A 26,449-nucleotide genomic window follows, 5' to 3' on the forward strand; every position below is an offset into this window, starting at 1 on the left:
CTGCAATCCAATTACAATTCTTTGTCCCTCTGACTACCAAATTCTACAGAACCCAAAGGGCACAAACCTCCTTTCCAGTTCTCTGTCTAGAACCAGGTCTCCCAAGGAGAAGAGCTGGAGCCTTACGCCTCAGCCCCCTCTGGAGTCTGGAGACAACACGGAAGTGCACATGCACAGAGCCACGAGCTATGCCTTCCCTTCCCTGGGTCATCAGACATCATTATTTACAGTTCTGGACTCGGTGCCCATTAGCCTCTATGGCCCTTCCTTTAGAGCTGCCCCGAACAATCTCTTCTCCCAGGAGGTGCTGTTTCTACAATCTCTAAGGAGAGGGTTTAGAAGTGGGCTTTAATCACAGCCTGTGTCTATACTGACATAAAACTACCACAAATAAATGTATATCACAAATATATCCATATCATTTATGATCATAAAATATTTAAGAAAAACTAAAAACAGAGGCCAACAATTTAAAAATGTCATATCCATGATCATCAAAACCTCTTAGATTGCAAAACATGTTTCTTTGGGAAAATTACACAAACATTAAACAAAATGGAAAAATTGTAAAAAGAAATATAATCCAAAAGAACACCCCCTCCTCTCAGAGTTAACTTTAAGTGCAAACTCTGACATTTTTATAAAGAGCATGATGCTTTGTGACTATCTCTTTACTGAATAGTACACAGTGAAGATCTTTATTTATTAGTAAATATATTTTAACAATATAAAATTCCTCCCTTACGTCCATAATATAGCCAAGAGGTTTACATGCTCAAAGAAAGAAAAGATATAGGTATAAATAAGAAATGTGCAGTCTATATGAAGGAAACTATTGAACTTTAGTGCATAATAGTTTAACAGATTTTATGTTTACCGCCCATATTGTAATGAATACATACTTGTGTGTAATTGTATTTGTATGTGTTCCTAATTGAAATATAAAATTTAAACTATAAAAGTTCAAAAATCAGGTTTCATAATTTTCATGTTGAGAATTCATGACACCAGCTGCAGACAAAATGTACTTAAAAGTGTGAACTTATGAAATCTTGATCTCAATAATCTTTCTGTAGACAAATTTTAGAGGGCACTCCAAAAAAAATGAGAAGGGTATCATATTAATGTGGAATCATGTATTATAAAATGAAAAAAGTCAGTATGTATAGTTCTCATTGTTGCTGTAAACAGAGATAAAAGATATTATTACAAAGAGCACATAAATCAAGAAACTATTGTACTACTCTTTTATGACCATTACAGAGTAAGCACCTCAATTAAAACGAGGCCTAGGAACCAAAGGCACTTCAGGTCCTACAGATACCAGTGCCCTGAGCCCTTGGGGAGGGGGGCAGTGGGGGAAGGGTGGGCAGTCAATGGCCAAATCATTCCTCTTACTCCCCCTGCTGGCTTGCCCGTGCTGCTAAGAGGTATGAGTAAGGCCTTTGAGCTCTACTCTGGAGGATCTCTGGGCCCTGGGGTCCAGGAGCACAAGACCTCTCCCCCAAACTCAATTATTGACCACCTTCCCCATATATGGCTGCCCCGGGAACCCCAAAATATAGACCCTGGGTCCATCCGCCGCTTATCTTTTTGCACAGACCCAGCCCAGTGTAAAACAGTAAAACTAGAAATTTACAAAACAAATAATTTTTTTATGGTTCATAAAAAGTGTCCTTATGGCTAAGGACATGAGCCAACACAAAGAAAGAAATTGAAGATGATAAGATAAGTCAATAAATAGTATTAAATTGCTCAATGTCTCTAGAAGACTTTATATCATATAAGGCTGGGAAAAATTGTAAAAGAATAGGATCCATGGTGGGAATAGGTTTAGAAAACTCACATTTTCAAACTTTGGATGGATCTGAAATTCATACAGCCTTTCTGGAGTCAATTTCATCAGCACTGAAAATGAACTTACCTTTTAATCCAGACATTACACTCTTAGAAAGAAATTCAAAGAAGAAAACTTGGAGGAGTGTAGAAAGGTACATGCCCCAAGGTGCTCCTCCACAGGTTATTTATAATAAAAATACTGGAAACCACCTAAGCGAGTATCAATAGATTGTAGGTAAAATGGTACTGATCCATAAGACAGAATCCTGGGCAGTCATTAAACATGATCACATAAAGGCAGAAAAACATGGAAAAATGTTAATCACATATTGTGAAATGAAATGTTATATATAATATATATGTTATCCTAGTAATTGTGAGAGACAGAGAGAGAGAGAGAGAGACGGAGTGTGTGCGTGCATATTTCCTAAAAGAACACTGAAATAGAAGAGAGCAAACTAAACACCAGAGACAAAGCCACAACCCACCTATGGATGACAAGAGAGCAGTATTATTTTTTCACTAATTTTCCCATATAAGTAAAATTGAAGAACACGTTTCAGAGAATGTAAGTCTGTGACTCCTGTGGTATATGAAAGTCATTTTATTTATGTTTTCTGAGCATACTATTTTTCTCATTACCTACTAAACTAACAGCATGCTATTTCCATAGTATTTGCTCTTCTAAAGTTACTGTGGTTCAGATGTTTTTCATCACAACCACTAACATCAGCAGTTTTAAAACTTTTGGATACATTTTATAGGAATTTTAAAATGTTTTAAACTATAATAATATAGAATATCTGCACAAATCACCAAATCATATGCAAAAAAAACTCCAAAAAACATAAATAATAGTTGTTCATCCATAGGCTATTAAAAATTACATGGTTTATTTCTCTTTAGGAGCAATTACAAAATACAGCTTGCAAATCGCTGGGCATGACAGCTTTAAAGTTGTCTAATTCCAGGCAACAACGTATTATTTGGAAACGGCATATACACTTTTGCTTGCGATGTAGGATTTTAATATTTTGACAATGTTTCTGATTTGCAAAAGTCAAATGCCCTTCAGATTCTGGTTTATTATAAATTCTGTGTAGGTAAACAAACATGGATTACAATGCATGGAAAAAGTCCTAGGATACATGCTGGACTGAAAAATGATAGTTATTTTAGGGGAGGCAACTATTTAGGAGAGGATGGGGGTGAAGGCTACTCATCTGTTATATTCCAAAGAATACTCATGCCCTTTCCCCCCAACATGGGCAGATGGTAAGGACCATCAGCATAGGAGCGCCCAGTCACAGGAAGACTAAGGAAGTCCCACAACTCATGGACACTAGACACGGCTGCCATGCTTCTCCAAGTTCCTTTTCTAGTTTAAAGAATTTGGTCAGAGACCCAATAGAGCAGGATACATCTTCACTAGGGGCTGGAGGTCAAGTAGTTTGTTTTTTTTTTTTTTTTTTTAGTGTTTATTCTTGAGAGAGGGGGGGACAGAGCATGAGTGGGGGAGAGGCAGAGAGAGGGGTGAGGAGACACAGAATCTGAAGCAGGTTCCAGACTCTGAGGTGTGAGCAAAGAGCCCGACACGGGGCTCAAAGTCCCAAACTGAGAGATCATGCAGACAACCGACTGAGCCACCCAGGCGCCCCAGAGTTCAAACAATTCTAACCTCCCCTCCTATTCTCTAAGGACTTTGGGGGGTTAGACCAGTGAGAGTTTTTGGCCGGTGTGTCACTACAAGCAAGATGAAAATGTAGTTCTACACATGGGGAGAACTACCCCCACTTTGTATATGAGGAAACTGAATGTCAGTTTGAGTGTCAACCATCCCGACCACACACTGCGGAAGGCGCAAGGCATCAAGCATCACTTTTCCACCTCCCCAAGTATCTGAGGGGACCTTGCTCCTAAAGTGGTGTCTAAGAGTAGATACTGGTCCTCGTTGTCTGGAAGGGAAGCCTGGGGGTGTAGAATCTGAAAGGAGGGGCAGGCGGGGAAAAGGGAGGAAGCTGGGATCCCGTAGAGTCCGGTCCCTGAGTGGCAGATGAAGATCCAGCGGAAATAACAGGAATCGGAACAGGATAAGCCCTCCCCACAAAGAGGCAGAGGCGGGTAGTGCAAGGGCACAGCTACAGCTGCAGCTTCCGACTGGAGCCACAAGCAGGGTGGCTGAGGGCATCTAGGACGCCATGGGTTGAACCTTTCCAGAGGCTACAGCTCTACCTTTCCTTGCCAAGTACAGGCTGGACATGAAGTGATAGGGCACACCAGGCAAGGGGAGGCCAAGTTCAACACAGAAAATGGGCCCAGTTCCCAAAAGACAAGTTCTTGGGAGTTTATCAGAAAACAATTTCCAGGCACTGGAAATGTAAATTGCTTACTCATTTCAGAAAACCCCACCTGTGACCCAGGAATTCCTTTTCTGAGTTTGCACTTGAGCACTGGCTTTCAAGCTCTGGGAGATGACCCATTCATTGGCTGTGAAATCGGTTTAGCATACAGCAACAAGTCTTTCTTTTAACAGAATGCAGTACAATACAGAATAAGACATCAGAATATATCACACGTAATTAGGGTGTTGTTTCAGGAAACAAAATTACAGGTATGTAAAACTGTTGGTTACACATGCACACGAATTACACACATACACGCAGCACACTCTCCCTCCCTCCAGATGAGCAAATGGTTCACTCCCTCCGCTGCAGCCGTCCAAGTGAGGTCAGTCCCTCTCCACGCGATGTAGAATCAAACCATGTTTCTGACAACTTTTCCTATTTTTATTTTACTTTACAGCACTATCCCCATCAGGTTCTCCCGGGTGGACGTGTTTTCTTGATAGGACTTCTGGCAGCAACAAGGACATAAACTATCTGGTCATGGGGACTTGTCAAAAATATTCTGGGATGGGTCCTCATTGGCCTATTTTGTAACAAGTGACCATTCCTGGATCAATACAAATGTGGGGCCAGGAAGAGATGGTATCATCTGTGATAAATGTCAACTCACACATTCACAAGGACAGGTTATATTACTTGGAAGAATACAGAAGAGTTGCCTTGAGCAGACAAAAAGCAATAGTCACTACACACAATATATAGTACATGCTCAAAATGCCATTATCAAGCTGACGAGGAAAAGGGTGAATTGATCAAAAAATGCAGGGACAACTGGCTACTGATTTGGAAGAATACAGAGCTGCGTATCTCACAACACATATAACGAGAAACACCACAGAGAGATGTATGAAGAAAGCAATTCAACATACTACCTGCTTCACGCATGTCAACAGAGACATACCTGCCACAGTGCTCAGTTCCAAAGGGAATTTACTTATGACACAAAAGCACAATGGAGCAGAAATATGGAACTTTCAACTAGTAGAGTAAGTTTATTTCTAATACGGAGACTTTACATAGGAATTTACAGAAATGAAAACACACTGAGCAGCTCATCAGCCATTAGCTCTTCCCAGACCTGCTGTCCCCTTTCTCTGTGCCCACCTCAGCTAACCCGCACGTAGCACCGGGCCGGGTACTCCAAAGGGAGGCACCAGCAATCCAGTGCCACAATTCTGGTAGTGACAGTGTCTCCTAGGAGATGGTCTCTCCTCCGTGAGAGCAGCTCTTAATGTGCTCTGGTGACACCTGTCTCCATCCTTCGCCCCTTTAGGATTTAGACTGGTCATGGCTTCTCAGTGATGCCAGCCCCTAGGCGCTTCAGTATTCCTTGTTTCTGGCCCAAACCGCTGTGAGAAGTCTGCCATCAGAATCTTAGTTGGGGTAGCATTCTGGTTTTCATCAGAACCAAGGCTGATACAAAGAGCTATCCCTGTATTAACTTGTCAAAAGAAATCATTCTTCCACCAAATCACTGTATAGAACATAAACATTTAGAACTAAGTACGTGTCGGTACCAGCTGGAATGCTTCAGCTCTAAGTGACAGACAGCCCTAAGGATCAATAAGAAACCATTACTACTGCAGTAATGTAAAGTCCTAGCAGAAAACAGGTCCAGATGGAGTTGTGCAGCTCTATGACATCACCTCTGAGCCAGGCTTTTTCCATTTTGTCTATTGTTCTCTTCAGGCTATTGCCCTTCAGGGCCACAAGCTATAATTTGGTACAACATACACACATGAAAAAATCCAGCATAAGAGAGACAATCTCTCCTTGTGTCTTCTCATGCCATGACAATATTTTATCACTGAGATCTTTCCCAGAAGTACCGCAGAATATTTTCCAAACATCTCACTGCTCACGTGTCCATCCCAACAAAATCATTAGAATAGCATCTCCATGATTAACTTAATCTGGATTTACTCCTAAATTGCCTGGGGGTGGGGGAATGGGGGATGGGAAGAGAAACAAAACAGAGCCCAGCAAGTAAGAAGTAGAGAATGGGTGCTGGGTGGGCAGTGTCCTTGGAACCGCTGATCAGTGTGTTCCAAGGAGGCACAGGAAACAGGACAAAGGAGGAAGAGACAGTATATGACATCCTATTATTTTAAATACAATTACATAGTTCCAGTTCCTGGGTCACATACAACGTATCATGCCTAAGTAGATACAACAACCGAATACCAAGAGAATGAAAGTGGCATTCTAGCGCATAGCACTTCTTTTATTTGTGGAGAGTAGGGAGTATTCCTGTTCATAACTGATGGAGACCTGTGCAAAATTCATGGGATACCATTGTTATTAACAGCTCTTACATTACAGACTGACCCAGAGGCAGCTGAAAAAACTCAGAAAAATACTATCTGGCTTCTTTTGGGAAGTAGTAGTTCAGTAACAACAGCCCTACTCACTCATCATATACGCCAGCAATGTCACAGAAGAGGGTGGTGACGCGGTGGTGACACAGCACAGACTGGCCAAACTACGAAGAGGCTCTGGTAGTATTTACAATGAAGACTGATGTAAAGGTAGTTAAAAAAAAACCTCACAAAAACAGATTTGGGGATCTTTATTGAAGACGCAGTTCAGCGATAATGGCCACAGCCATTTATTTATGGCGGGAAATGGGACAGGGGGTAAGGTATATAGTTTGTACTTTAAATTTTCCAAATATATTTTCATATATACACAGCGGTGTGCTGGTAAATATTTGACAACAGGCTGTCTGAAAAAATAAAAAAATAAAAACCCCGGTTTGTAGGGTTTGCCAATTTGCAGGGTGTAAACACTCCCACTAAAGCCAAGCTACCCTCATGACTGAGTAGAGGTGGGAAGGGACGGGCGGGAGCACGTGTTGTATGGTATTGTCACCATGCAGACTCGATACTGTGAGTGACCTAAAGAACAAGGCTAATAGCAAAATATTATAAAATAATTAGGAAGCAAGGAGTGCTGAGTATTTATTACCTTTGTTTTTAATATAATTTAATTTTTAAATAATGATTATGTTCTAAGAACTGGCTCACAAAATTCCTGGGAATTTAACCATCAGCAGTACTTGCAAGCCATTGCGGGCTTACTCTAACACACTACTGCATCTGTGTGGGTATGTGTGCATAAATATATTTACATCTACATATATACATCTATATTTACGTCAACCCGTAGACACTGGTGGTATTTAGTGTGGGAAACATTAATACAGACCATAAGTTATTTAATGAAGGGATATTTTCTCCACAAGTTCATTGGACTCCAGTTTGCAAATCAAGCGTACATCCAATTCCTATTACATTGCTACACCCACATTGGGCCTGCAATCGTCAGAGACTCCTCACATAAATGTTTAATGCTGCTGTGATTGAACTTTTTTTAAGCTTCAGATTCCACTGTGAGTCTGGGTATGAATGAATAATACCATCCACTGTATTTACAATAAAATTTGGTATCACATCTGGAATACAACACAACATAAATTCTAGACAAAGATTTTTACATTACTTAAGTGAATAAACTTCCCCTCAATATAAATTTTCTGATGAAGTTTCAGTTTTTGAGAGCTTTCACATATTCAAAATATCTGTAAGGTTTCATTCTAGTATTATTTGAAGTACAACAAGATGTCACTTTCTAGTAACATGAGGCATTCTTTGGGTCTCATTCATCTCATTTTCAAAAATGGTGTAAGACTTTGAAAGGGTGGGTGGAGACTTCTGGACATCAGGATGTTGAAAGAGCTTTCACTCTCGTGTGAATTCTCTGATGTTTCGTCAGTACTGACCTCTGACTAAAGGTTTTCCCACATCCGTTACACTCATAGGGTTTCTCTCCTGTGTGAGTTCTCTGATGTTTAGTGAGAGCTGATTTTTCACAGAAGGTTTTCCCACACTCATTACATTTATAGGGTTTCTCCCCTGTGTGAGTTCTTTGATGTACAATGAGGTTTGACTTCACACAGAAGGATTTCCCACATTCATTACATATAAAGGGTTTCTCTCCTGTGTGTGTTCTCTGATGTACAGTTAGGGCTGACCTGTGGCAGAAGGATTTCCCACACGTATTACATTCATACGGTTTTTCCCCGGTGTGCGTTCTCTGATGTTCCGTGAGGTTTGACTTTACGCAGAACGTTTTTCCACACTGCTTACATGCGTAGGGTTTTTCTCCTGTATGTGTTCGCTGATGGTTGGTAAGGTGTGGTTTCTGACAAAACGATTTCCCACATTCAGTACATTCATAGGGTTTCTCTCCTGTGTGTGTTCTTTGATGCTGAGTGAGGTTTGACTTCTCCCAGAATGTTTTCCCACATTCACCACATTCGAAGGTTTTTTCTCCTGAGTGAGCTCTTCGAAGTTGGGTGAGATGGGACTTCTTGCTGAAGTTATTCCTATTTTCATGGTGCTCATAAGGTTTTTTGCCCATGTGTACTATCTGATGTTTAAAGAGGGATGACTTTTCCCACGTTTTATGACTCACTTTATATTCGTGGGGAATCTTTCTTGCATAGGTTCCCTGATGGATAATGAAAGTTGAGTCATCACAGAAGCTTTGCCCATATTCGTCATATTCATAAGGAGTCTCCCCTGTAAGAGTTCTCTGGTGTCCCAATCTTAAATCGGTATAGAAGGACTTCCCACAAAGACTGCATTCATATGGCTCCATCTCCAAATGAGTTCTCTGAGATAAACTGAGTTCTAAACTGTGGATGAAGGTTCTTCCACATGCATTGTATTTACAGAGCGTCTCTCCTATCTGTATTTTCTTGTTTGTGAAAAATGCCGCTTCCTCATGGAAGGCTTGTCCATTTTCATTATACTCAGAAGGCTGATCAAAAATTGGCTGACTGAGATCATGACTATGATGGAGCACATTCCTTTTTTGATTATATTTATAAGATTTCCCTCCAGGAGGAGTCTTCTCATGCCTGATGTCAAGGAGCAATTTCTCATATACATTAAACTCATCAGGCTTCTTTCCAGAATAGCTCTTTCTACTAATAATTAAGCCTGAAATATTTTTCAAACTCATTTCACACGAGTCACATATCTTATATGGAAAATTTCTTGAAGGAACAGAATCTGTGCCCAGATTGAAAGTTTTTCTTACTCTAGCACCACTATCTATATTTAATGTTTTGTTGGCGGTAAAAGCAAGTTGCCAAAAATGTTCGTCTTCATTGTCCTGGCTGCTCTCTATCAGGTCATCAACTTTCCAGTCTTCTAGAAATGAGAAAAATAACCACATCTTATGAATCCTAGTACATTTCTAATGGAAACGAACTCACACAAACGCCCTTTTATCTAGTTGATGCTTTTGTCTTAGGCTCGGTTTCCTGGTGTGAACTAAATCCAAGCATACGTTTTTTATCCTTCTGCTTTCACTGGAAAATAAAGACACGCGACAGTGGAAACAGGGAAGGAACCTGGCAATGACATTTAACATTGTATTATTTTTTAATTGTTTTTTAAGTTTTATTTATTTTGAGAAAGCGAGCGAACAAGCAAGCATGAGCAAGGGAGGGGCAGAGAGAGAGGGGGAGAGAGAATCCCAAGCAGGCTCTGCACTGACAGTGCAGAACCCAATGCATGGCTCGAACTCACAAACCATGAGTGAGATCATGATCTGAGCCGAAATCAGGAGTTGGACGCTTAACCGACTAAGCCGCCCAGGTGCCCTGACATTTAACATTTTAAACACGTAACCTTCAAAACTGGACAGGAAAGTGTGAAAATTCAAAGCACAGGGAGCCAGGAGTGGCTGATTCAGGGGAACTCAGAGAATGGGGTCAGCCCAACAGAGACACTGAACACTGCATAAAGTGACAGTGGAGATTAGCGGACAGGGCTTTCAGAGGATGAACTATGTTTGGTGGAGACAGAACAGTCCAGTCCTAAATCCCCTCAGACACAGATTTCTGGGGCAGGATTCCTGCTGGAGCATATCTTCTATCGATGCACCAACACCAACTTCCTCAGGTTCCACCAGGAGGTCCTACAGCCTAGAATCTTGTTTTTCTTTTGACTTATTTCACAACAAATAATTTTTTTTTTTTAAAGCTGTAAGAAGCAGGCTGGAAGTGAAATAAACTCAAGACACGGTGAGCAAGGGCTGGAGATTTTCTGAGAGGTGTCCATTTAGGAAGCAGGAAATGTAGAGAATTGGATGAGTTCAACAAGGGAGGGTTTTTTGTTTTGTTTTGTTTTGTTTTGTTTTTTAGTAACAAATAAACTACAAATAGACTGAGAAACACGGCTGAGGAAGAGTTCAGAGGCAGATCGTGGCTGATGTCCTCACATCCTCACAGCCCGACCTCGAACTATGGTAGGATCCTTGCCTGTGTGCATGTGGCCATTCCTTTTTTCCCCTCCGTTTGATAGATCAGCCTCAGAAGACATTTCTGAAAGCACCTATTTCCTCATGTTTTGAAGGACAATGCTTCGCCTCAGACTCTCATTCTCTACCTAGCTGTGATTCACAACACCACAAATATCCAGTAGGAAATACAAAACAGATGAGGGGCGGGCCATCTCTGCAAAGGAACAGGTTCATTTTGTTTTCTCACAGCTGTTAATGAATCTGTCCTGACCGGCAAGTCACACGATTACTCACCCGTCTGCTGGCTTACTTCTCCCCAAAACATTCTGTTTCTGAGGCACTGCTGATCTTTAAGTCTGCTTTTATATCTAAGCTTATCTTTCACATCAAGGTTTTCTGCCTTTACACCTAGCCTCATCTGTGGCTTTTACCTACTTGTGAGACTTCCTTATGGAAGGATCACTCCTCTCCCTACACGGTTCTGAGACCTTCCATAAACTTTATCTTACAAATTCTTGGCTGTGCTTCACTGCTGCTACCCAACGCAACAACGTTCATTCGTGTGAAAAAAAGTCTAATGCTGTCCTGAGCCCACTGCTCCAAAGACCGACTGGTAACAGTTACTACACTGCAAAAACAAATTAAAAGTAAGTGTGCAGGCCGCCCTGTCACAAGTCCATTAACAGGACTTCTGTGCAGCTCCAGCTGGGCCTCTCATAAGCCGCTCACTCCCAGAGACACACCTTTCACCTGGCCAGCTGCGCTCCAGCCCCCTTCTTCCTGGAACCTGGACATCTTCCAGGAAATGCTGCTTTCTTTAATTGAAAACAACAAACCACAAAAATAACAAGCAAAGAATGAACGCCAACGAGCACCGCGACACCCCTTCCACCTCCAGCCTTTAGTCGCTGTCTTCAGAACAAGTTTACTGCCTGTGAAATTCACCACAGTGTAAGGAAAGTTCTTCGCCCCATGCTACTACACCTTTGTGAAGACCGCAGTCTGGCTCTTGGCCGGTGTTACCAAAATCCTGTTTCCTTTGACCTCACTAAAGAGGCAGAATATGAATGACTCTTAAAAGGAATGTGCATGTGAATCACTTCTAAACTCTTTCTGACGGGCTGGTATACATGAGGACCAAAGGGCAATGTGCACTTAGGAGAAGTACCACAGAATGCATTCTGAATCGATGAAAAAGAAAGATCTCTTCCAAACGCGGCTCCACAGTTAATCAACAAAGTAATTAGTAAACTGTCAGAATTAGGAAAATAAAGGGCTTTCTCTTTGGGACAACAAAATCTCAATAAAGAAAGAAACCCTAAACAAGGGTGCTATGATTAGATCTGAGTTTTGGGGATACGGCCAATCGTGGGTGAGGGTCATAAAATATGGGCCACTTAAGTGATAGGAAAAAAAACTTGAGTTCTAACTTAAAATAAGTGAAATAATAACAAGCCATCACAGTGTACCGTGCAATGTCTAAAGAATTCACATGGACACTATTAAGTATCTGAAAAGGCAAAGTAAACAAGAATAAAAGTTGTAAATAAGACAAAGCATTTATAAGTGAAATTTAAGATATAGGAAAGTATGGGGTTTGGTATAAATTCTGAAGACCAGAAAGAAAGAAATGACATAGGCAGCATAGGACCACACTGCAATAGTCAGTGAAAACAGACTTCAATTTTAATTTTATTTTTTAATAACTAGCAACTTTTCCAGGCTAGTGAAAGATAAATTGGATGCTTTAGGTAAGAAAATAAAAACCAGTTAGTAATCAGATCGAGCCAGGAATGAGAGAACACAGATGCAGTTCTGGTTTTGAGTGGGATCAGTGAGAAACCGAAGAGGCAAGAAGACGGTTCTGGAAGGCAAACAACCCAGGAATATGAGGAGACCACCAACAGGGGAAAACGGGGTTTAGCGGGCAGGTGCCGGAGCTGCCAGTGAAGGTAGAAATACAATGGCAGACTGTTCCCTGTTGGATTCCTGGGAAACCAGGCTCCAGGGTTTTCCTGTCACTCAGGCTACTCCTTCTCCAGCTCCTCTCACGATGCGATTTAACGGACTGTAAACCACTTGTAGAAGTGGAACTGTTCCAGGGCCACTGCTCTTACTTGGAAACAACCACTCTCTAGAAAAGGAGTCTGCTGGCTGAGCGGGGTCCTTGATCAATGAATGCTTTTTACATCTTTAGAGGGAAAGATAAAAGAAGCAGTAGGGAGGAGTGGAAAGGAAGAAGAGAGGCGAGAGAAGAGGAACCAGGAAGGAGGAGGAGCAGGAGGAGGGGGAGGAGGAGGAGCAAGAACAGGAGGAGAAGGGGGAGCAGGAGGAGGAGCAGGAGGAGGAGGAGGAGGAGCACGAGGAGGAGGAGGAGCACGAGGAGGAGGAGGAGCAGGAGGAGGGGGAGGAGGAGGAGAAGGAGGGGGAGGAGGAGGAGAAGGAGGGGGAGGAGGAGGAGAAGGAGGGGGAGGAGGAGGAGAAGCAGGGGGAGGAGGAGGAGAAGCAGGGGGAGGAGGAGGAGAAGCAGGGGGAGGAGGAGGAGAAGCAGGGGGAGGAGAAGCAGGAGGAAGAGGAGGAGGAGGAGCAGGAGGAGGAGCACGAGGAGGGGGAGGAGCACGAGGAGGGGGAGGAGGAGAAGAAGCAGGAGGAGGAGCAGGAGGATGAGGAGGAGCAGGAGGATGAGGAAGAGGAGGAGGAAGAGGGGAAGGAAGAGGAGGAGGAGGGAGGAGGAGAAGGAGGAGGAGGAGGAGGAGGAGGAGGAGGAGGAGAAGGAGAACAAGCAGGAGGAGGAGGAGCTGCTGCTGGAGGAGCAGGAGGAGGAGGAGCAGGAGGAGCAGCAGCGGGAGGAAGAGGAGCAGGAGGAAGAGGAGGAGGAGGAGCACGAGCCACCACTGGAGGAGAAGGAGGAGGGGGAGGAGGAGAACAAGCAGGAGGAGGAGGAGCAGGAGGAGGAGGGGCAGGAGGAGGAGGAAGAGCGGGAAGAGGAACAGGAGGAGCAGCCGCCACCGCCCAGACCACATGTGGCCCATGGAACCTAAAATATGTGCTATGGTCTTTACATAAAAGTCCGCCAACCTCCGATCTAGAAGCTCTCTCCCAGCCTCGTGCCTTCCCCGCGACCCACAGCTGACGACTCTCGCGTGGGCACTTCTGGCTCTGGCCTCAACCACATCCAGCACACTCGCATACATCCATACTCTTGTTCAACACACAACTGGATTCTAGCAGCTCTCTGGAGCTTCTCGTGTCAAATTTAAACATGTCGTGATTCCCCTATAATCTCCAACGTCTCTGTCTCAGTAAAGGGCACCCTCGTTGGCCCAGTTGCTTGAGACGGAGCAGTGGAGTCAGGCTGGACTCCTGTCTCTCTTCCACGCTCTCATCCTCGAGATACGCGTACAAATCTCCTGCTCCTCAGCACTTCCAGTATCGCCTTAGCTGCTATCCTCTCCCCTCTGGAGTTCAGAATAGTCTCCTAAATGATATTCTTTCCTTGCCCGTGCCCAAGCACCATCTAACCACCATGGTGTATTTACTGCATAAACAATAAATCACATCTGATGACTTAATCTGACTTACATTTACTCAAAAAAAAAAAAAAAAAAAAACACAAGGTTTTCTCATATCACTCAAAATAAAATTACCAAGGGCCTGGGGTGCCTGGGTGGCTCAGATGGTTAGGCGTCCGACTTCGGCTCAGGTCATGATCTCGCGGTCTCTGAGTCTGAGCCCTGCGTCGGGCTCTGTCCTGACAGCTTGGAGCCTGGAGCCTGTTTCAGATTCTGTGTCTCCCTCTCTTTCTGACCCTCCCCCGTTCATGCTCTGTCGCTCTCTGCCTCAATAATAAATAAATGTTAAAAAAAAATTTTTTTTTAATAAAAAAAAAAACTACCAAGGGCCACACTACCTCTACGACATCATCTCCTACCAATCTTGCCCACACCTACTCACCTCCAGCCACAATGGCCCCCTTGCCATTCTTCAAACACTCTTAAACACAGCTGAGAAGTTTAGCACCTGATGTTCCCTGTGCCTGGAACAGCTCACACTTTCACTTCATTAGAGTCTCATCTCTATTGTGGACCTCATCAAAAGGTTTTCTCTGATGTCCTTACCAAATAGCACATGCCATCATTCTCCCTCCCCATCACAAACTGTATGTATGTAGTCACAAGCATGCACGCGTGCGTACACACACAGGCTCCTTGTCCCTCACTGTAATATGTGCTCCATGATAAAAGGGATGTTATTCTTTTAATTACCTAAAAACACAACCAGGTCATAGTGGGTGCCCACCACATGTTTGTTAAACAAATATCTACAAGTACAGCAGGAATACACACGAACTAACACAAGGCGTCCAAAGAGAATAAAACAATTTTAAAAGATAAACTAACCAAGAAAAATTATCTGAGATGAAACCAACTAAGTTTGCATCGTGGGCACAAGTAAATCACTCAAAAATGTCAAAGGACAAGGAAAGCATTTATGAGTGGAAGTGACATATGGAGGAGTATGATTAAGGTAATAGGGGGATGTGGGCCAAACGTCCTTACTCACTTCCAAAGCTCTAAGACTAAAAAAAGACATTTTTTAAGCATATTTATTTTGAAAGAGAGAGAGAGGGAGGGTGCAGGGGAGGGGGAGAGAGGGAGAGAAAGAGAGAGAATCCCAAGCAGGCTCCACACTCTCAGCACAGAGCCCAACACAGGGCTCGATCTCATAGACCACAGGATCATGACCTGAGCCAAAATTAGGAGTTGGATGGCTCAACTGACTGAGCCATCCAGGCGCCCCTAAAAAAAAGAAATTTCTGAAGAATGATTTCAAAAGTGATAAACCCTAAACCAATGGCCTAAGATCTCATCCCCTAGCTTTCCATCTGCCCATGAATTCACTAACTCACCTTGGTGGCAGTGGCTTGGGAATCCTGCCTCTAATATCCAGGGCTCCTCTCCTTGCTCTATCTTGAAGACCACTTCTGGCTTAGTAAAGCAATATCCTGTTAAGAAAAAATAACACAAGACAATGGTTAAAGAGCCTGGCTTCAGGAACTCTGAAAGGTACAGCTTTGGGAGCTACCCAAGGGAGATGCCCAAATGAACCAACCCCTGAGAAAACAGCATTTTTTATGGGGGCCAGAGAGAGATGGGTCATCTCATGGCCCTGAATCTCAAGTTTCAAATCAGAAAATTCCACAGGCAATTCATATGTTTCAACAACCAGAAATGTACTGGTAGTCAGTCACAAGGGAAAAAAAATTCTTACCTACTGAGACAAGGTGGCTGTAATTTTCTAGAATCACATCTCTGTATAGTATCTTCTGAGCAGGATCCAGCAGATACCACTCTTCCTGAGTGAAGTCCACACATACATCTTTGAATGACACTTGTTCCTGTAATGGTATATTCCTTTTCTATATGAAAGTGTCAGAACTACAGGACACGGAAGAGATTTAAAAGAGCTTATCTCTTTCGGATTCACTAAAAATTGACATACGGGACGCCTTCTTTTGTGCTATACTATGTAGGATAAAAGAAGTATCTTGCACAAACTGAGTTTCCACTAAGGACCTGGAACTGTTCCCCTTGCTGCAAATACTGCTGATGAAAACATCGTTCCTGTGCTTAAAGCGCTTACGATCTGAAGAGTAGACGCATACGTTAACCTTTACTAAATTACACACTGCAGGAGCCAAGAGTGTGCACACAGTACACTGGGAAGGAAGGCAAACCAAGAAAAAGTTAGCTCTTTAATATTATCATTTACGTGACAGAAGAAATAGGTAATAAAATAGAGCAGACCACAAGGAGACCCAGATATTGGAATTAATAAACAAGAACTTTAAAACGAATTATGATTAATATGGCTAATAGAACAGAGGAAAACACGAACAAAATAAAGGAACAGAGGAGATAAGTTGACGGATACGTGGTATGGGTGCCGTGCAGAGAAGTAATAGAGCAGGCCGGAGACTGCTAGCCCCTGAAAGGTCCGCTGTGAGGCGCCCTTGACTGGCACCTGGGAACTTGGACTCAGGAGACTCACCGTGCCCTAATACGAATGGTTTGCTGAGCCTAAACTGTGTGTAAGCAATATGCTTTATGCACACACGTGCATTCCTTCTGGTCTCGAAGTTTCTGTGCTAAGCAGAGAGTACCGATGCCATCAGCTCCTGGTCTCTGAGCACTGAGTCTCCTGAGCTCCCGGGGCAGACATTTCCCATTTGCTGTCACATCTCACTGCTGGGGCACTGACGGGCGTCTCGGGCGTCTCGGGGGAAGACTCTTAGAAGTCTGCTCCTGGCTTCCTCTCAACTCTGCTCCACGTGCCTTTTCCCTTCCCTGATCCTGGTTTGTACGCCTGCCCGTTAAGGAGTCAGAGCCATAAGAAGGACTACCCGCTGAGTCACTGAACCTGGGGATGGTCTCCGGGCCCTCGGATACATGTGTCTACAGACACACAACGTACACACATCCGAACACAGATAAAATGGGCACTTTAGAGCTAAGAAACACAGCATCGGAATTAACTCATTACCTGGATTCAAGTCCTCACAGAGAACATACACATACATGTATCAAAAGAGTATCAAAATATGTACCTCAAAACTGACAGAACTGAACAGAGAAATACACAAATTTATACTCATAGTTGGGAGACTTCGACACCCCTCCGTCAATACTGACAGATCAAGGAGGCAGAAATCAGTTAAGTACATAAATGACCTGAACAGCACTATCTATCAACATGATCTAATTGACAGTTATAGAATACTCCATCCAAAATAGTAAAACACACACTTTATCATTCTATTTTAGCTCACATGGAACCTTCACCAAGATAAAGCATAGTCTTGGCCACAAAACACACCTTAACAAATTTAAAACAACAGCTATGATACAAAATACGTTCTCAGACTACAATGGAATTAAATAGAAATCAATAATCATGAGATAGCTGTCTGTGCTGACAGACAGCTCAGAGCCTAGAGCCTGCTTTGTATTGTGTCTTCATCTCTCTGCCCCTCCTCTGCTCATCTCTCTCTCTCTCTCCCCCAAAAATAAATAAACATCCAAAAAAAACAGAAAGAAAAATTTTAAATCAGTAACCTAAGTTTCCATCTTAGTAAACTACAGAAGAAAGGCAAATTAAGCCAAAAGCAAGCAAAATAAAGGAAGCATTAGAATAAATCAATGAAATTGAAACCATGAAAAAAAAATCAATGAAACCAACAGCTGCTTTGAAAGACCAATAAAATTAATAAACTTCCAGAAAACCTAACCAAGAAAAAAAGAAAAGAAACAATTATGAATCTCAGAAATGATCGGTCAATACTGATCCTAATGACATTAAAATAATAAGAGAATACCACAAACAATTCTATTCCTGAAAAATTAGATGAAATGGACAAATTCCTTAAAAGACACGGCTACCATTTCCTACAAAAAAATAAATAGCCTGAATAGATCTATATCTGTTAAAAAAAAAACTTGAATTAGGGGCACCTGGGTGGCTCAGTCGGTTAGGCATCCAACTTCAGCTCAGGTCATGATCACATGCTCCGTGGTTCGAGCCCTGCATCAGGCTGTGTGCTGACAGCTCAGAGCCTGGAACCTACTTTGGATTCTGTGTCTCCCTCTCTCTCTGCCCCTCCCCCACTCACTCTGTGAAAAATGAAAAAACCTTAAAAAAAATTAATAAAATTTTAAAAAACTTGAATAAATAATCAAATCACTCCCATAATAGAAAGCACAAAGCCCAAATGGTGTCACTGATGAATTCTATTAAACGTTTAAGGAAAAAATACCAATTCTTCACAATCTCCTCCAGTACACAACACTTGCAAATTCATATTATGAGGCCAGCAGTATCCTAATACCAAAATCAGATAAAGACATGAGAAACTAAAGACCAATATCTCCCATTAACATAGACACAAAAATCCTCAAATATTGGCAAATCAAATCTGACAATGTATAAGATGTATTTTAAACCACGACCGGGTGGAGTTTATTCCAGGTATGGAAGGCTAGATCAATGTTTAAAAAAAAAAAAAAAATCAATGAATACAATCTAGTACGTCAACAGGCCAAGAAGAAAATTTACATGATCCAATCAATTGATGAAGAAAAAGCATTTGCCAAAATCTAACAGCATTCATGATGAAAATTCCCAGCAAACTAGGAATAGGGGGATCTTTCTCAGCTTGATAAAGACCATCTACAAAAATCTTACAGCAATATCACAGTTAATATTAAGAGACTGGACACTTTTCCTCTAAGGGCAGGAATAGGGCAAGGATGTCTTGTCTCAATATTCCTATTCAACTCTGTGTTGGAAGCACTCACTAGTGCAGTAAGACCCAAAAGAAACCAAAAGAAAAAAAATATATATATATATACATATATATATAGATACATACATACATACATGCATGATTGGCTCTCTATTCTCCTCCACTGATGTATGTGTTTATTTTTGTGCCAGTACCATACTGTTTCAATTACTATAGCTCTTTGTAGTCTATCTGGAAATCTGGGATTGTGATACCTCCAGCTTTGCTTTTCTTTCCCAAGATGGTTTTGGCTATTTGAAGTAGAACAGAACAGACAGCCCAGAAATAAACCCACAGTTATATAGCCGATTAGTCTTCAACAAAGGAAGCAAGAATATACAATGGGAAAAAGACAGTCTCTTTAACAAACGCTGCTGGGAAAAAGCTACATGCAAAAAAAATGAAACTGGACCATTTCTTACACCATACACGAAAGAGATTAAAAACCTAAATGTGAGACCTGAAACCGGAAGAAAACATAGGCTAATTTCTTTGACATCATCCGTAGAACCATTTTTCTAGATATGTCTCCTCAGGCAAGGGAAACAAAAGCAAAATTAAACTACTGGGACTACGCCAAAACAAAAAAGCTTCTGCACAGCAAAGGAATCCATCAATAAAACAAAAATAAAACCTTGGGAAAAGATATCTGCAAATGATATATCTGTTAAGGATCTGATTTCCAAAATACATAACTTATACAACTCAGCACAGAAAAAAACAAGCTGATTAAAAACTGGATGGAGGACCTGAATAAACATTTCTCCAAGGAAGACATATAGATGGTCAAGAGACACATGAAGAGATGCTCAACATCACTCATCATCAGGGAAACTCAAATCAAAACCACGAGATATCACTTTACAACTGTCAGAATGGCTAGACTCAAAAAAGAAATGACAGGAGTTGGTGAGAATGTGAAAAAGGAGCCCTCATATACTGATGGGGGGAATATTAGGGGATAGGGGTGCAGCCACTATGGAAAAGAGTATAAACGTTCCTCCAAAAAAAAAAAAAATAGAACTACCATATGATCCAGTAATTCCATAACTTGGTATTTACTCAAAGAAAATGAAAACACTGAATTGAAAAGATATATGCACCTCTATGTTTATATATAAATGTAACATTATTTACAATAGACAAAATATGGAGGCAAGCCAAGAGTGCATCGACAAATGGATAAAGAAGATGTGGTACACACACACACACACACACACACACACACACACACACACGCAATGGACTATTACTCGGCCATAAAAAGAATGAAATCTTGACATCTGCAACAACATGGATAGATGTAGAGACTACAGGGCTAGGTGAAAGAAGTCAAAGAAAGACAACTACCATATGGAATTTAAGAAACAAAAGAGACACAAAAAGAGACTCTTTAGAGAACAAACTGGTTATTGCCAGAGGGGAGGTGGGTGGGGGAAAGAGATGAGATCACTGGGATCAAAGCAAAAATAAAACTCTCTATTTGAAGTCAATATGAGTGTCTATATAGAAAACCTCAAGAAATCTATAAAAAGAAAGAAAAAACCAACTGGAAGTAATAAGCAAATACAACAACATCACAGGATAAAAGTCAATATTAAAAAGTCAACTGTTTTCCTATATCCAAATAAAGAACTGGAATTCCACAGGGCACCTGGGTGGCTCAGTCAGTTCAGCGTCTCACCTGATTTTGCCTCAGGTCATGGTCTCACAGTATGTGGGATCAAGCCATGGTTGGGCCCTTAGCTGACAGTGTGGAGCCCACTTGGAAATCTCTCTCCTTCTCTCTGCCTCTCTCCCTGACTCGTTCTCTCTCACTTTAAATAAATAAATAAACACAAATAAAATGAAGAATTGGAATTCCAAATTTTCAAATGAATGAAAAAATACCATTTATAAGAGTGCCAAAAAAAGGTACTCAAGTATAAATATAACACAATATCTACAGGTGTTTGCAGAAAAACACAACTGATGGAAGAAATCAAAGATCTAAATAAATGGAGAAATGTTCCATATTCATCAATAGGAAGACTCAATATGGCTAAGATACCAATTCTTTCCAACTTAATCTATAAATTCAATGTGACTCAAATAAAAACCCCAGCTATTTTGGGGCACCTGGATGGCTCAGTCAGTTGAGTGTCTGACTCCTGATTTTGGCTCAGGTCATGATCCCAAGGCCACAAGATCGAGCCCCAAGCCCTGCTTGGGATTCTCTCTCTCCCTCTCTCTCTATCACTCTGCCCCTCTCTCCAGTTCACACACTATCTCTAAAATAAAACTTTAGGGGCGCCTGGGTGGCTCAGTCGGTTAAGCGGCCGACTTCAGCTCAGGTCACGATCTCACGGTCCGTGAGTTCGAGCCCCGCGTCGGGCTCTGGGCTGATGGCTCAGAGCCTGGAGCCTGCTTCCGATTCTGTGTCTCCCTCTCTTTCTGCCCCTCCCCCGTTCATGCTCTGTCTCTCTCTGTCTCAAAAATAAATAAAACATTAAAAAAAAATTAAAAAAATAAATAAAACTTTAAAAAAATAATAAAATTAAAAATTAAAAAAAAAAAACAGCTATTTTGCAGATACTAACAAAATGACTCTGAAGCTTATATAGAAAGGCAAAGGATCTAGAACAGCCAACACAATGTGGAAGAAGAAAAATGAGAATTCACATCAACTGATCTCCAGGTGTAGTATAAAGCTACAAGTATCCACAACAGTATGTTATTGCTGAAAGAGACACACAGGTCAATGGAACAAATAGAGGGTCCAGGATTAGATTTACCAAAATACAGTCAAATAATTTTTGACAAAGGAACAAAGGCAATAAAAGAAGAAAAGATACTCTCAACAAATGGTGGTGGACCACTGGATACCCATGCAAAAGGAATGAACCTAGACAGAGACCCTACACCTTACACAAATATTAACTAAAGATGAATCAGAGATCTAAATGTAAGATGCAAAACCTTCTAGGAGAAAATACAGAACACAGGATATAAGAGAAAAATCTCTGTGCCCCTGGATTTGGTGATGAGCTTTTAGATACAAGAGAAAAAGCACATCCCATGGCAGGGGGCTGTGGGGGAGGGCAGGAAACATGGGCTGGGTGTTATTAAAAACAAAATCTGCTCGGCAAAAGGCATTTTCTAAGAAAATGAAAGGACAAGGCACACACTAAGAAAAAATATTTGCAACACATATATCTACTAAAGGATTTGTATCAAAAAAAATACAGAAGAACTCTTAAAGCTCAGTAAGAAAACAAATGACCCATGGAAAAATGGGCAAAAGATGTGAACAAACATATCACCAAAGACATAACGATAGCAAATAAACATATGAACAAATGTTCAATATCACCTGTTAGTAGGAAAATGCAAATTAAAACAAAAATAAGAGGTTCCTGGGTGGTTCAGTCGGTTAAGTGTCTGAGTCTTGATTTCGGCTTTGGTCCAATCTCACAGTTGGTGAGATTGAGCTCCGCATCGAGCTCTGAGCTGCTAGCACACAGCCTACTTGGGATTCTCTCTCTGGCCCTCCCCTGCTCGCATGCATGCACTCTCTCTTTCTCTCTCTCTCAAAATAAATAAATAAACATTTTTCAAAAAACCACACAAAAATGAGATGTCATGACACATTAGAATGGTTAAATCCAAAATAATGACAATACCAATTTCAGGTCCAGATGCAGAACAACAAGGATTCTGATTTGTAATTGGTAGGAATGGAAACGGATACAGCACCTTTGTAAAAATGGTTTGGCGGTTTCTTGCAAAGCTAAACATACATTACATAATTGACCCGGCAATTTCACACCCTAGCATCTGAAACCTTATGTCTCCTTAAAACCTACACATGAGGGGCGCCTGGGTGGCTCAGTCGGTTGAGCATCTGACTTCGGCTCAGGTCACAATCTCGTGGTCCGTGAGTTCAAGCCCGGCATCGGGCTCTGTGCTGACTGTTCAGAGCCTGGAGCCCGCTTTGGATTCTATGTCTCCCTCTCTCTCCGCCCCTCCCCCATGCATGCTCTGTCTGTCTCAAAAATAAATAAAACATTAAAAAATTTTTTTAAAAATTAAAAAAAAAAAACCTACACATGAATATTTCTAGCCCCTTAATTCATAAGGGCCCCGACCTGGAAGAATCAAGAGTCCAGGGGTTAACAACTCTGAAATCATGTACATGTACATGTATGCTCAAATTGAACTATCAAGTCAATAAAATCCATTTGATGTTAGCCAGATTCTCACTGTTAGAGTGGGAGACTACACACAAGCAAGGAGAGAAGGTTAGAATGCTCCATGTGGTAATGATGACAACAAGAGAAAACAGTGTGAACTAATACGTAGCCTACTGTAGATATAGATGGTTGCATACTGAAATATTTGTAGACTTGTGTATATGCATGGGTTAGTACACACATGTATTTCCTTGTTCAGTCTACCAGCAATGATGCACCACTAGCAAAAGGCACACCTAGTCCCCCAGTCTTGGTTTCTAATACTGTGCTCCAATGAAAGGAACAAGAGCTATTTAGGAAAAATAGGGCAGAGACAGAGGGAGACACAGAATCCGAAGCAGGATCCAGGCTCTGAACTGTCAGCACAGAGCCCGACGCGGGGCTCGAACCCACAGACTGTGAGATCATGACCTGGGCTGAAGTCGGATGCTTAACCGACTGAGCCACGCAGGTGCCCCTGAATTTGCTACTCTTGACGTACTGCCCTCAATATAATTCTTGCCCACTTCTACTTTTTCGTTTTAAAAATATGAATCCTTACAAACTTTAGACAACTCGTTTTAAAACAAAATGGGAATACACAAACCAAAAAACTCACCTGGGATCTGTTCATTTTCCGCTCTTAGTGAAGGAGGCAGAGCTGAGGGGAACAAGGAAGAAGGAAGTTAGGAGAGACTTGGCCTATCTTGCAGTTCCTGAATTTACCTGCCTACGCAACAGCTCCACATACAAGATACTTACGTGTCCATGTGTGGCTCCGATATATGTTGAGCTTAGACATGATACTTTTCACTGAGTGAATGTAAACATTTGTTTCTTATTGATTTATTACCAATTTAGGTTCTGTGACACAGAAAAATTAAAAACATGAGAAGATGAGTTTAACATAGAACAGTAACCTAAAGGAGGAAACACTATGGGTTTGTCAAAAAAACTGATGTGGTGGGGAAAAATTAAAAACCTCAAGCCACATTGTTAATATTCTCCTGTTAACACCATTAATCCCTTGAGGTCAGATAATCCAAGAAACCTCTGGAAAAAAGAGATGGGACTGTTTAAGGCAACGTAAAAAATGTTTAATGTTTGTTCTAACCTGCTTACAACTTTCAAAAGGTCTTTTGGTAACAAACTATCTTTGACTTCACAGTGGCACAATGGGCAGTGGCCCAGCCATCTGCAGACCTAACTTTTAACCGTGGTTCTGGCACTAACAAACCGCATAATCTCAGTCAGTCAGCTCCTCAGGCTCAATTTTTGCCTTCTCACTTTTCAAATAAGGTCAAAACAGATAAGCCTACAAGAGACTTGCCTGCACTACCATTCTGTACGCCTGTAAGGTCAGGAAAGCGGGGACCTCGGCATCTTTCTAGATGCCATCGACAATGGGACATTGTTCGAGGGCAGCTCGCCTCCGGAAACAGTGAACAGAAAATGAGGGGAGAAGGGAGTGTTCAGAGAGGGGTGATGACAGAACTTCCTTAGCTATGGCTGGTGAACCTTTCATCCCCGACCATGCCCTCACAAACTCTCCAAAGAGGCGACGTTTCCTGTGCAGGCTGCGTGCCCACCCCTCTCAGCTCCAGCTCACCTCGCTCTTCTTAACTCTGTCCCAGACCTTCCACCGTCACACAGCCTTCGATGGCTTCAGGATACAGTCATGCTTATACATAACAAATAACAAATGAATACATAATAAATAATAACTTGGGATCTGAGGAATGTTAGAGCCAGGAAAGGGCCTTGGTGGCTAGCTAGTCCAGCCCCTTCCCTGTTCCATTGCACAAATGAGTTAACTGAGCAATGAAGGCCCTAGGGACTTGTCCACGCTCCAGCCGCACGTATTACACACATAACAAACAAATACAATAGCAGCTAACAAAATGCGAGTGCTCGGAACAATGCAGTGCGGCAAGGATTCTGGACACCCACACTTTACAGATAAGGAGCCCCAGCCTCACGTCGGCTATTCGGTCAGAGCCCTTCATTTACATCAGAAGCCCTGCCTGGCTCACTCGTTCTCTACTACGACCGCGCCCCTCCTTAGGTAGCCAGGCGCCTATAAGACGCACGCGCACACGTCACAACGTGAAGCGCGCACGCACGTCGCGCACGCGCGTTCACTCTTTTCCGCAGCCCCACCCCCTCCCCGTGGGCCCAGCGCACACGTCACGCACGCGCACTCCCCACCCGCGGCCGCACGACGGCGCAGCCCGCTTAGCGCTGGAGCTGGACACCTGCGGACCCTGCAAGCCGGAGAGCCCACGTTCCGACGCGGGACCCCGGTCCCTTAATCTGAGACGCCCATGCCCCCCCCCCACACCCCGCGTCCCTTCCACTCTGCAGGCGCCGCAGAAGCCTGGGGTCCCTCCTATGTCCGCGGGGCCCCTACCCACCACTGGGTACCGCCGCCCCCGCCGGACCCCCGAGCGGCGCGGGGCCCCCTGGGCCCTCGCACCCTCCCTCCGGGGCTCACCCGCAGCTCCCTCGCCGCGTGGACCCGGAAGCCAGGGAAGGTTTCCCACGAGGGGCTGGAGGCCGGGGAAGGACGAGCCGGGAGGAGTAGGCGGGGATGCACATGCGCAGAGGGAGGGAGCGGCGCGGCTGCGGCGGAGAGCTGGAGCTCTCTGCTCCTGGCAGCTTGGGCTGGGAAAGTTCCCGTATCCTCCTTAGAAGCGACGTCTCACTCCTAAGTTGTAAAAGCTAGTGGTAGTAGCCAGAGAACAGGGTTTTAGTGAAGCTTGGAGGCATTTGCGTTGTTAAAGCCCTTAGGATGTTGCCTAAATTGTTCAGTACCTCTCTCAAGATTCCCTTTCCCGATATGCACCTGCCCACTCCTCGAGAAATCAGCTGGAGCGTAGCTGCCGAGTCTGCTGAGTTCAGAGCTTATCATCTGAGATATTCACTTCTGCCTGGAGCCAGCATTCTGTCCGTGCCCCCGACGCCTGCAGCAAAGCAGTGCGCCTTCTAGACACAAGCCAAGAGAAGGAAAGGTGTGCATGGATTTCAGTTATAAACGTGGGATCTGTGACCAGCATGGTTATCCTTTGGAATGAAGGAAGAAGCAAGCTAGCAATTCGGTATTCGTGCTAAAAGCCGTTGAAGTGTTCTTATACCAAACTCGAAGAAAGCACCCTCTCCTCTTCCCGGGACCTTCCCCTATACGCTTCACTCAATTTCCCCCGATGTGAACGTCTTGCAGAACTACGATACTTTCATCGAAACTAAGGAAGTAACTCGGGTGCAATTCTTTTAACTAAACTACAGAGTTTATTCAGATTTCGTCAGTTTTCCCACTAATGTCCTTTTACTGGTCCAGG

At 42.8% G+C, this 26,449-nt stretch overlaps 1 protein-coding gene across 5 annotated transcripts; it reads right to left on the reverse strand.

Moving 5' to 3' along the window:
* Positions 1–5,208: 5,208 nt before the first annotated feature.
* ZNF248 (zinc finger protein 248) lies at positions 5,209–25,719 on the reverse strand. 5 transcript variants are annotated; one of them, XM_019814132.3, is made up of 7 exons: positions 25,606–25,719; positions 24,721–24,792; positions 23,874–23,975; positions 23,731–23,772; positions 15,831–15,957; positions 15,469–15,564; positions 5,209–9,460 (listed from the first exon to the last, which is right to left on the reverse strand). In XM_019814132.3, the coding sequence occupies exons 4-7, from the start codon at positions 23,743–23,745 to the stop codon at positions 7,965–7,967; spliced, it is 1,734 nt and encodes a 577-aa protein (XP_019669691.2). In that variant the 5' UTR covers positions 23,746–23,772; positions 23,874–23,975; positions 24,721–24,792; positions 25,606–25,719; the 3' UTR covers positions 5,209–7,964. The 5 variants fall into 5 exon arrangements, with proteins under 5 accessions (XP_019669691.2, XP_011285501.2, XP_019669690.2 ...); XM_011287199.4 differs by having other exon boundaries at positions 5,209–9,463; positions 25,606–25,717; XM_019814131.3 differs by lacking the exon at positions 23,874–23,975 and having other exon boundaries at positions 5,209–9,463; positions 25,606–25,718.
* Between the last annotated feature and the right edge of the window lie 730 nt (positions 25,720–26,449).

Source organism: Felis catus, chromosome D2, assembly GCF_018350175.1.
Source record: "Felis catus isolate Fca126 chromosome D2, F.catus_Fca126_mat1.0, whole genome shotgun sequence".
NCBI lineage: Eukaryota > Metazoa > Chordata > Mammalia > Carnivora > Felidae > Felis > Felis catus.